The sequence below is a fragment of the Trichomycterus rosablanca genome, chromosome 5 (assembly GCF_030014385.1).
Source record: "Trichomycterus rosablanca isolate fTriRos1 chromosome 5, fTriRos1.hap1, whole genome shotgun sequence".
Classification (NCBI taxonomy): domain Eukaryota; kingdom Metazoa; phylum Chordata; class Actinopteri; order Siluriformes; family Trichomycteridae; genus Trichomycterus; species Trichomycterus rosablanca.
In genome coordinates, this window is record NC_085992.1 from 38,837,125 (window position 1) to 38,849,626 (window position 12,502).

Sequence of the window (12,502 nt, forward strand, 5' to 3'; positions counted from 1 at the left end):
AGGTCTAGTGAAGTCCATGCCTCGATGGGTCTGGGCTGTGTGGGACCAACACAATATTAGGAAGATGGTGATAATGTTATGCCGGATATATATATATAATCTGCAAAACCAGATGACCAGTGATTAAGTAATTAACATAAAGGAAACAAAAATGCAAGAAAGTACAATGTCACCCCTTCAAAATCCTATTTGAAGTTTGGTTTCTTTATTATCAGACTAAAAGACAGATAGAAACCACAGCATGCAATTCCCATGCCTATGGAATGCATTTAATATTAAATAAAAGACAAAACAACCAAACTTGTTTTAAATGAGGGAGAAAATAAAATATTGTTGCTGATTAATGATTATAATGTGTGACAATTCAGAGTAAAAATACCAATACCAAGTTTAAGACAAGTCCTGGACAACTGACAAAAATGAATTCAGACTTAAGACCTCAGGTCCTCTTAACTACACATGCACATCTATAGGATTAAATTTTTAAATGAGTACATTCTTTTTTGGGGGATTTGAAATTCTATCCTCTTATTAAATATCACTTTGCTGCTCCCCCAGTTGTACCAGTAGGCATAATGGTTTAAGTTGCTATTGATTCTTGTCTAAACTGTATTGTTTTGTGTGTGTGTGTGTGTGTGTGTGTGTGTGTGTGTATGTGTAGGATGTGAATGATTATGCTCCAGTCTTCACTCAGGCACTTTATAAAGGCATGGTGGCACCCAACGCTGAGAAGGGAACAATCATCACAAAGGTGCTCGCCACTGATCAAGACCCTCCTGTGAGTATCACTGCATTTGCAGCTTTATAAGATATGTTTATTTATTTATTTTAATTTTTGGATTATAAACCTCATTTACTGATTGAAGGCTCAGTCAAAACAGGTGTATGTAATCAAGTCGGAAAGTCTGCACGCAAATTACAGACTTATTCTATAATAGATTGAGTTCATTTTTTTGTCAGAACAATTCTACACAAAACATTTGTTCTAATTTATTAAAAAATCAAAATGTAAAATAGCATATGAACACAAGTGTGCAAACCCTTTGATATGACACCCAACAGTGAGCTGAGGTGCATTTTGTTTTTACTGATACTGCTTGAGATGTTTCTACAATTTAATTGGAGTCGACCTGTGGTAAAGTCAATTGACTGGACATGATTGGGGATTGCCAACACCTGCCTATATAAGGTCCCACAGTTGACAGTTCATATCATATCAGAGCAAACTCCAAGCCATGGGGTCAAAGGAATTATCTGCTAAGTACACCGAGATCCTTAAAGAAAACCTGCTCCAGAGCGCTCTGGACCTCAGAATGAGGTGAAGGTTTACCTTTCAACATGACAACGACCCAAAGCACAGAGCCAAGAGAACGAAGGACTGGCTGCGGAGAAAGTCTGTGAATGTCCTTGAGTGGCCCAGCCAGAGCCCGGACCTGAATCCAATCGAACATCTGTGGAGGGAGCTGAAAATGTCTGTCTTGACTGTATGCAAATATTTTGCAAATGCATTTATTTTAATGGAATTTGTGGAATTAAGAGAAATTCCAACTTGCAAGGTAATATCCGTGATACAAACTCTCTGTAGTTTTGTTCATTTAAATCTCTTACACTTTGACATTTAAAATACCAAGCTTGATTTTTAACTATTATAAATGTAGTGACACTGTTTGTAATCAGTCTCTAAGCTAAAATAAATGGCTTACAACATTTAAATGTCTTTTATGGTGGTTCTGGCCTTGTCCTGATCATGTGGACTTACAATCACCAGCAGTAATCTAATAGTATCTGGTGTGACTGCGACATATGAAAGCATATTCACAGATCTGATTGAAGAGCATAAAGTGCCACTTAATGACTGAAACTTCAGAGAGATCCATCAGTGGCCAACCAATTTGCATCTTCATTACTTTAATCCATTAATCTAATTAAACAGGCCGGCCTCTAGTGTACATCAAGAGGGATGAGAGGAACATGCTAGAATCACGGTACACCTGCCCTGAGCGACCGGACTGTCATCGCTTGTCTAAACCAGCATCTTAGAGTGGCTAATCAGCTTGCTAATGCCGTCCTGAGGGTCAGTCTGTATCATGTGATGAATATGACCGAGCACTTTTCTGTACACAGTGTAGAGTTGATTGTAGCCTCCTCACCTCCTACAAGAGGCTGAAATAACATGATGTATATAAGCTGATGGAAGAACTAAACACCTCGCTGGCTGCACAAGACAGAACTGATAGATAGATAGATAGATAGCCCATCCGTCTGTCCCTCTGTTTAAGTAGTGTTTTAGTGTTTTAGTTAGTATTTTAGTGTTTTAGTTTGTGAGTTTTAATGTTTTAGTTAGTTGTAGTTAGTAAGTCTTAGTGTTTTACTATTTAAGTAGTGTTTTAGTCAGTGTCTTAGTATTGCAGTTAGTATTGCAGTTAGTGTTTTAGTTAGTGTTTTAGTTTGTGAGTTTTAATGTTTTAGTTAGTGTTTTAGTTAGTTTTAGTTAGTGAGTCTTAGTGTTTCACTATTTAAGTAGTGTTTGTCAGTGTCTTAGTGTTGCAGTTAGTGTTTTAGTTTGTTAGTTTTAGTGTTTTAGTTAGTGTTTTAGTTTTAGTTTTAGTGTTTTAATTAGTGTTTTACTATTTAAGTCAGTCTTAGTGTTGCAGTTAGTGTTGCAGTTAGTGTTTTAGTTTGTGAGTTTTAGTGTTTTAGTTAGTGTTTAAGTTTTAGTTTTTTAATTAGTGTTTTACTATTTAAGTCAGTGTCTTAGTGTTTTAGTTAGTGTTTTAGTGTTTTAGTTAGTGTTTTACTTAGTGTTTTACTTAGTGTTTTAGTGTTTTAGTTAATGTTTTACTTAGTGTTTTAGTGTTTTAGTTAGTGTTTTAGTTAGTGTTTTACTTAGTGTTTTAGTGTTTTAGTTAGTGTTTTAGTTAGTGTTTTAGTTAGTGTTTTACTTAGTGTTTTACTTAGTGTTTTAGTTAGTGTTTTAGTTAGTGTTTTACTTAGTGTTTTAGTGTTTTACTTAGTGTTTTAGTGTTTTAGTTAGTGTTTTAGTGTTTTAGTTAGTGTTTTAGTGTTTTAGTGTTTTAGTTAGTGTTTTAGTTAGTGTTTTACTTAGTGTTTTAGTTAGTGTTTTAGTTAGTGTTTTACTTAGTGTTTTAGTGTTTTACTTAGTGTTTTAGTGTTTTACTTAGTGTTTTAGTGTTTTAGTTAGTGTTTTACTTAGTGTTTTACTTAGTGTTTTACTTAGTGTTTTAGTTAGTGTTTTAGTGTTTTACTTAGTGTTTTAGTTAGTGTTTTAGTTAGTGAGTTCTAGTGTTTTAGTTATTAAGTTTTTATGTTTTACTAAGTTTAAGTGTTTTAGTTAGTGAATTTTTGTGTTTTTATGATGTGCCGCTGTAGTTAGGGGTCACCACAGTGAAACATTCAACCACATGTTTGACTTTGTCTTTTTACACCGGATGCCCTTCCTGACGCAACCCTCTTACTTATCTCGGCTTGGAACCAGCACTAAGGGTGCACTGAATGTGATGCTCTGTTTAACAATCTGAAATCATTTGGTGTGACAAATATACAGTACGAAAGATCAGAAAGGGTGCAGTTTCTTTTGTATTATTATTTATTGTTTACAGCACTTTATATCACACGTTCCACAGTCCCTTTTTCTGTAGCTGACACTTGGTGTGAGATGGAAAAGCCAAGCTGTATTTGAAAACAGTAGGTGCCTGTGCAAGTCGTGAGCTTGTGATGGGTGTCGGTAGAGATTCAGGGGCTTGCTGCTGGACCTCTGTTACCTTCCATGGTGTACGAGCGAGTCGCCTCTGGTTCTGCACCATGTGTGAGCACTTTAGCTACACTGGAAACTGGGAACCTGCCAATTGAATAAATCCCAAAAATACGGCATCAATGTGTGCCTCGCGGCAGAAAATGTGTAGCAGCTCAAACACAAAGGTTAGCCAACACAAGTCTGCCAGTCAATCTTAGTCTCAGCTATAGAGAACAAACTCACCTTTGTACTTTGAAACACTTTCTTTATCTGTTTGAAATTTCTAGAAACTTCCACATACAAGAGCAAGCCACTATCTAACTAAAAAAAGAAAGATGTAGACGTTACACAGCTAGCCAGCTAGGATGTTTGTGCCGCTAAGGTTTCATAATACCAACAATAAGCTGTCATTTCTATAGTACTGGTGTGTGATTCATTATACACCCACACTGTATTTCTTTTTCTTCATATCCAGTTCCATCATATTTGTCCAGTACCCAGGATTACTGATAACATCTCTAGCTAATTATCAGCAGTATGTTTTAGGAAAGCAATATTAAAAACCACATGCTATTAAAAGCTTTGTTATGCAGCTTGCTGCACTAGGCTTTAATTTTCATACAGCAATTATGAATAATGTCTTTAATTAACTCAACTGAGTAAGTTTTTTTAATGAGAAAGAATCACCATAATTACACCTACAAAAATTTATTATCCATCAATAAATCATCACAGTCCATGAATACCAGTAAAGCTGCAAGCAAAGACCTGGGACTAGTATGTGTTATGTGTTATCTGAGTGCTGGCATGGGGTCTGTCTAAATACTAGTGGGGCGACACGGTGGCTAGATGGGTAGCACTGTCGCCTCACAGCAAGAAGGTCTTGGGTTCGATTCCCAGGTGAAGCGGTCCGGGTCCTTTCTGTGTAAAGTTTGCATGTTCTCCCCATGTCTGCATGGGTTTCCTCCGGGTGCTCCGGTTTCCTCCCACAGTCCAAAGACATGCAAGTGAGGTGAATTGAAGATATTAAATTGTCCATGACTGTGTTCGATATAACCTTGTAAACTGATTAATCTTGTGTGGTGAGAAGCTACCGTTTCTGTCATGAATGTAACCAAAGACTGTAAAACATGACATTAAAATCCTAATAAACAAACAAACAAAACCTAGTGAGTTGCCTTGCTGCCTACTGCCTACCTAGGCAGCCGCCTAAGTAGAGAGGATTCTAATAAGACATCAAACTTGTAAGGCAGATTATTTACTTTGTTAGCCCCCTTTTATGCTGTTCTTCAATGGTCAGGACCCCCACAGGACCACTACAGAGCAGGTATTATTTAGGTGGTGGATAATTCTCAGCACTGCAGTGACACTGACGTGGTGGTGGTGTGTTAGTGTGTGTTGTGCTGGTATGAGTGGATCAGACACAGCAGCGCTGATGCAGTTTTTAAACACCTCACTGTCACTGCTGGACTGAGAATAGTCCACCAATCAAAAATATCCAGCCAACAGCGCCGCATGGGCAGCGTCCTGTGACCACTGATGAAGGTCTAGAAGTTGACCAACTCAAACAGCAGCAATAGATGAGCGATCATCTCTGACTTTATATCTACAAGGTGGACCAACTAGGTAGGAGTGTCTAATAGAGTGGACAGTGATTGGACACGGTATTTAAAAACTCCAGCAGCGCTGCTGTTACTGATCAACTCATTCCAGCACAACACACACTAACACACCACTACCATGTCAGTGTCACTGCAGAGCTGAGAATCATCCACCACCTAAATAATACCTGCTCTGTAGTGGTCCTGTGGGGGTCCTGAGCATTGAAGAACAGGGTGAAAGCAGGCTAAAACAGTATGTAGAGAAACAGATGGACTACAGTCAGTAATTTTAGAACTACAAAGTGCTTCTATATGGTAAGTGGAGATGATAAAATAAACAGTGAGTGTAGAAACAAGGAGGTGGTTTTAATGTTATGGCTGATCAGTGTATTTACATATACAGTACAGTGAAATACATTTTCTGTGTATCCCAGCTTGTTTTGAAGCTGGGGTCTGAGCACAGGGTCAGCCATAGTATGGCACCTCTGGGGCAGACAGGGTTATGGGCCTTGCTCAAGGGTCCAACAGTGGGGACATAGCAGAGCCTTGATTTAAACTGACAATCTTTTGACTGTTAAGCTAAAATTCTACCCACTAGGCTACCACTGTCCCTGTTACGTTCTGTTAAGCTACTTACTGCAGTTACAATCAAAAATACAGACTGGCCGGCCGCTCAGGTGATGCAGCGGTAAAACACATGCTGGAACCAGAGCTGGGATCTCGAATACATCGTATTGAATCTCAGCTCTGCCTACCGGCTAGGCTGAGCAGCCACATGAACAACGATTGGCCTGTTGTTCTGATATGGGTGGGATTAAGCCGGATGGGGTCTCTCTCATAACTAATGCAATTACGACCTCTGCTGGCTGATTAATGGCGCCTGCACAGAGATGAGAAGAGAGTGCTTTCAGGGTGTGTCGCTCCGTACACAGTGCTGGGCTGCACTGCACTCGTCAAAGTGTAGGTGATAAGATGTATATATAAAAAAAATACAGACTGGCCTCCAAGAGATGCCTTGCCTCCATTCCGATTCCCTTTTCCTCTTCCCTGTTGGTCGTTTTAACATTGCATGTGTGTTTTGTGGGTGTAGGACGTTCTATAAGTGTAAAATTGTTCTTAATTGCAATCTTTAAACTAAGTGATGCGTCAGTTGCAACACCTGCTGTTTCCTCAAGTGCAGCCCTAATGGCGGGTTTAGCCACAGTCTCCGTGAGAGATCTCATTATCAGGATGTTTCATGACCTCCCCAAACTCTGCAGAGACCAGAGAAGATTACAGGATTGCAGTACAATCTAATAGTGCTATTATTCTCCGTCATTTGGTCCTCCATTAGTCTCTGCAAAGGAGGCTGTTACAGGTGGTGTCCTCAATAGAGCCGAACAGTGATCGCTCATTTTCAGTTGCTTTGATTCTGGTGGTAAATTACACTTTTTCTTTTTTTTCTTTTCAGCTCTGGGCGTTTTAGACAATTTTTAGTTAATAGGTCTAAAGTATTGATCCAGACCAACCAGATATGAGATGAACCAAGAGCTAATAATGATAAGAAATTAGAAAAAAGGCAAAGGCACAAGACTTGCTGTCTGTTTTACATGAAAAAAAATCTACTGCCCTCATAATGTTTCATATTACAAGTCACTTAGTTGATTTTATTTCAGGAATAAAAACTTCTTAATCAAATTATTTTATTAATATACTTAATCTTTATGTGGGTGTATGTTTTACCAGCTGGGCTCTTGTGAGAAGATAATTCGATGAGCTATTTTACAGCACTGATGCTTTCTCACTCAGACAGTCTGTATCACCATATACAAACAAGTGGATGAAACAGGGCCAGACTTTAATATTCTTGCTAAAAATCTATTACTAAATTTGTTTCATTACAGGTCTTATTCATTTATTTATTTATTTATTTTATTTACATTTTTCCCAATTTTCCCAATCTGGTCGTATCCAATTACCCGATTGCGTTATGCTTACTCTCTACTGATCTGGTTGATTTCCAACCTGGTTAAGAAGAGCTGAGACTGACACATGCCCCCTCCGACACATGTGCAGTAGCCGACTGCATCTTTTCACCTGCACAAGGTGAGTTTATATGCAAATCAGCTTTTGTGTACGGAGAGCCACACCCTGATCAACGCATTATCCCTCGTCTCTTATCCCTGTGGCGCTATTAATCAGCCAGCAGAGGTCGTAATTGCATCAGTTATGAGATCCTGTCCAACAATCGTTGTTCGTGTAGGCGCCCAGCCTGCCAGATGGCAGAGCTGAGTTTCAAACCAACGAGTTCCCTGTTATTATTTATAAATTGCAAGCACATGCTAAAGTTTTTAGGGTTAAAATTGATGTAGTATCTGTAATACAAAAATACAAAATACAGCTGATAAAAACATTATCTAGTGATTATATCAGGTAACTCTAGATATCAAATCTTTACACTGAGCTGAGTTATTTTTTATTACTATTTTATATATATATATATTTATTATTTTATATTTATTATATCTACTTACTTGAAGCCCCAAAAAAACCAAAACATTTTTATTGCTCATAGTGAGTTAATTTGTCATTGTCAATTGCTAAATATTAAAAGTATAGTTTTTACTCCCTGAAACATTCGTTGAGCGGGGTCAGATTTGCTCCCTTTCCTTCTGCACCATCTATCTTTGTATATGTCAAATTCGTTTTGCCTTTAAACTTGAGAAGATTTTGAATTATTCATACATCGACTTTATTTTTAAGTAAAATGCTAAATAGCAGCAAAAAGAAATGAGAAAACCACATACAGACCCAGAACTGACTAAATCGAGACGCTAGACGTTTTTCCGCTCCGCTCTTATAGGTTTAGGCTGCCAGGTGTAAGTATGGGATGTTTGCGCCCACTCTTAATGACTGTGTTTACCACTTCACAAAGCGTAATACATTTATGGAGGTTCTGTTGACTCCAGACGGGAAGCTAAGTAAAGATACGCTGTGTAAAACAAGCCCTGGAGGAGACAACATGCACTGAATGACTAAAAAACATCACACGGAAAACGGTGAGCCGGAGTCTGAGAGTGTCAAACCCGACTACTGAGAGACGAGTCTCACCTCTAACCTGCCAAAAAAAAAACTTATCTAGCTGAAGTTGAGTCAGTGTTTTGTTTACGCCTTTACAGAGACGTGTTTGAAACGTTGAACTGTTTGGTCCATGTTTATGCATGACCTTTTAAAAAAGTATATTTAGGAAGATGAAATGAATTACCTTGGGAATTTAATTCATTTTTAAACTAACTGAATACACAAATGATATATACAAGAGCTTAAACAGAGTATTATACCATGTACTATACACTGATCAGTCATAACATTAAAACCACCTCCTTGTTTCTACACTCACTGTCCATTTTATCAGCTCCACTTACCATATAGAAGAACTTTGTAGTTCTACAATTACTTTTACATTTACATTTTCTGCATTTAGCAGACGCCTTTATCCAAAGCGACTTACAGTACAGTTACAGTATACAGTCTGAGCAATTGAGGGTTAAGGGCCTTGCTCAAGGGCCCAACAGCAGCAACCTGGCAGTGGTGGGGCTTGAACCAGCGACCCTCTGATCACTGCTCCTTAACCACTAGGCTACAGCTGGCCTGTAGTCCATCTGTTTCTTTGCATGCTTTGTTAACTCCCTTTCATGCTGTTTTTCAATGGTCAGGACTCTCTAAACAATAAAAAAAATTAAAATATTCTGATATTCTCCAAGTTACAAATAATATACGTGTGAAAGAATTTCAAATGTCTATTAAAGAGCAGAACCATCCAGTCCCTTCAAATCATGCATTCAGCAGCTACTCAGATGTACATCATGTTTAATATACACAGATCAGCCATAACATTAAAACCACCTCCTTGTTTTTACACTCACTGTCCAGTTCATTAGCTCCACTTACCATATGGAAGCACTTTGTAGTTCTACAATTACAGACTGTAGTCCATCTATTTTTCTACATACTTTTTTAACCTGCTTTCACCCTGTTCTTCAATAATCAGGACCCCCACAGGACCACTACAGAGCAGGTATTATTTGGGTGGTGGATCATTCTCAGCACTGCAGTGACACTGACATGGTGGTCGTGTGTTAGTGTGTGTTGTGCTGGTATGAGTGGACACCTTACTGTCACTGCTGGACTGAGAATAGTACACCAACCTAAAATATCCAGCCAACAGTGCCCAGTAGGCAGAGTCCTGTGACCACGGATGAAGGTCTAGAAGATGACCAACTCAAACAGCAGCAATAGATAAGCGATCGTCTCTGACTTTACATCTACAAGGTAGACCAACTAGGTAGGAGTGTCTAATAGAGTGGACAGTGAGTGGACATGGTATTTAAAAACTCCAGCAGCTCTGCTGTGTCTGATCCACTCATACCAGCACAACACACACTAACACGCCACCACCATGTCAGTGTCACTGCAGTGCTGAGAATGATCCACCACCTAAATAATACCTGCTCTGTAGTGGTCCTGTGGGGGTCCTGATTATTGAAGAACAGGGTGAAAGCAGGTTAAAAAAGTATGTAGAAAAATAGATGGACTACAGTCTGTAATTGTAGAACTACAAAGTGCTTCTATATGGTAAGTGGAGCTAATGAACTGGACAGTGAGTGTAAAAACAAGGAGGTGGTTTTAATGTTATGGCTGATCTGTGTATATTAAACATGATGTACATCTGAGTAGCTGCTGAATGCATGATTTGAAGGGACTGGATGGTTCTGCTCTTTAATAGACATTTGAAATTCTTTCACACGTATATTATTTGTAACTTGGAGAATATCAGTGTTGAATTTTGTCATATATTTTAATTTTTTTTATTGTTTACATAGATCATACAAGTCATATATAAATAGAAAATACATAGATAGACAACACAAAGCAACACACTACAACAACAGGGCCTGAGCTTACACATGGACATGTAATTCAGTATACAGTACATTGTGAGGTTGGTATAGATTGTGAAGTATGAATTAGAAATTGGACCACAGTCCAAAGATAAATAAATGTGCGGATGGATGTGCAAAAAGGTTCATATCTGTCCGTGCACGTGCACAAACAAAATTGTCAGTATTAATTTTGACTGAATACAATTTGAGCAATTAAGGGTTAAGGCTGAGGCCTTGCTTAGGGGCCCAACACTGACAACTTGTAAGCTTGTAAGCTTCTACTTACTAGTCCAGCACCTTAACCACTAAGCTACTACTGGTTTATCCTATTCAGGGTTGCAGTGGGTGCAATTTTATTGGACGAAGGGCAGGGACACTCCAGACAGGTTGCCAGGGCAAACACACTCACACACATGCACTCATTCACACCTAGGGCAATTTTAGTAGCTCCAATTAATCTGACATTGGTGGAGTGGCTATTCTGCTCCTTTTTAGCTGCTTCTGGTCCACACTTGTGGACGGAGTAGCTGGTGTGCTGGTACCTCAGTTTTTAGCTGTTTTTTTTATCCACCTTTTTCTATTTTCCTCTTGCGTCTTGTGTTTTGCTGGTGGCTGATCACTGTTGCCCCTGTGGGGTGAATGCATGGCCACCTGAGTTTTCTGAGATTCTCTGGAGGCAGCATAGTCTTATTTCCCTGTGGGGAGAACATTCTTTTGTTTCTTTTCTGGACAAATGTGTGACCCCTAGTCTGACTAATATGCTCGTCTATCTGTTTTTGTTGCCTCTGCTGTACGGGCTGCAGATTTTATTTAATTTCCTTTTAATTTTAGTTTTGCTTTATTTTTGCCACTGATTATTTTAGTTATAATTTTTGTATTTATGCTGCTATCTTTGACCATAGGGGACAGCAGCCAGCAGGGTGAGTTACAGAGTGGACCAAGAGCAGTCACCCTACAGTGGCAGCATCTTTGATGTAGAGGAGACGTCCGGCAGAGTCCTCACTAAAGTGAACCTGAATGAGGAGCCCAGCACCACCTTTAGGGTAAGATTATTATTATTATTATTATTATTATTATTATTATTATTATTAATTATAATATATACATTTTCAATTGTTATATACAGTGACTTGTTTTACACATTTATGATTGATTTTTTCCGTTTTTCTGTGTCAGTAAACTAAAACTAATATATAATTTTTAGTAAAGTAAACAACACAAAATTAAAAAATAAAACTAAGAAATTGATTAAACTGATTAGAATAATCCTAAACATCCTGTATATCTGAGTGGTGTTTATATTACACAACATAGGTAAAGTGAGCTAAGGGTTGTTATTGAGTTTGTAATCATGTTGTAACCCAACTTTAGGTCATACAGACTAGCAGTAGGTTTAAGATCAGCAATATTATGTGGGGCTTGAATAGCTGTGACAACTGTGACTCTAAAATTCTTTGTCATTCATTTTCAGTATCATTCAGCTGATGAAGACTTAATTCAAAGCGTTTTAAAATCTAGCTCTGCAGCAGTGTAGAGCTATAAATCCTGATTTTATTTTATTATGATAAAAAAAAAATTTCTGGGGGGGGGGGATGTAAATATATAAATATATCATGACATGGTGCATTATCATGCTGGATGTGTCTTGTATAAATGGGTAAATAGTTGCTATAAAGGATTGCACACGGTCAGACACAATACTCAGATAGGATCTGACATTTACTAATGCTTAATTGGTATTTAGGACTCGATTTGTTCCAAGAAAACATCAAGCCCTGCATCACATCCTGTTTATACTTGATGGAAAACATCATTTTGGCAGACATGGCCTTGTGTAAAAGCTGCATCACGTACATAAATTTTTTAACACCTTCACCTTGAAGACTGGTCACACAAACCATCTATTTTATTTTCCAATTACAAGCAGCAATAAATACAACATTTATTTTCCACCAGCAACACCTTCTGTACAAACAAAAAAACCCTAGTCATGTGTTAATAAACCAGCACAGCGACACTTACATATCACATTATATTCCTCATACTGTTCATTATTTACACAGTAATCTTGTAACCTGAATGAAACTCACAGAGTTTCACTTTGAGCATTTTTACCATGTTTGGTACAGTTTAATTTCAGTGTGTTAGCATTAAACACTGTTTCTCATTTATTGAAGTAAAAGATACTTCTTCCCACAATAAATGCATTTTTATGCCCCACCAAG

At 38.1% G+C, this 12,502-nt stretch overlaps 1 protein-coding gene across 1 annotated transcript in view; it reads left to right on the forward strand.

The window, feature by feature from the left end:
* pcdh15a (protocadherin-related 15a) overlaps positions 1-12,502 on the forward strand; it is a 483,603-nt gene that overhangs the window by 361,329 nt on the left and 109,772 nt on the right. Inside the window, exons 22-23 of the mRNA XM_062995172.1 lie at positions 662-778; positions 11,180-11,320. Coding sequence (XP_062851242.1) covers positions 662-778; positions 11,180-11,320 — 258 coding nt within the window. The remainder of the gene's footprint in view (positions 1-661; positions 779-11,179; positions 11,321-12,502) is intronic.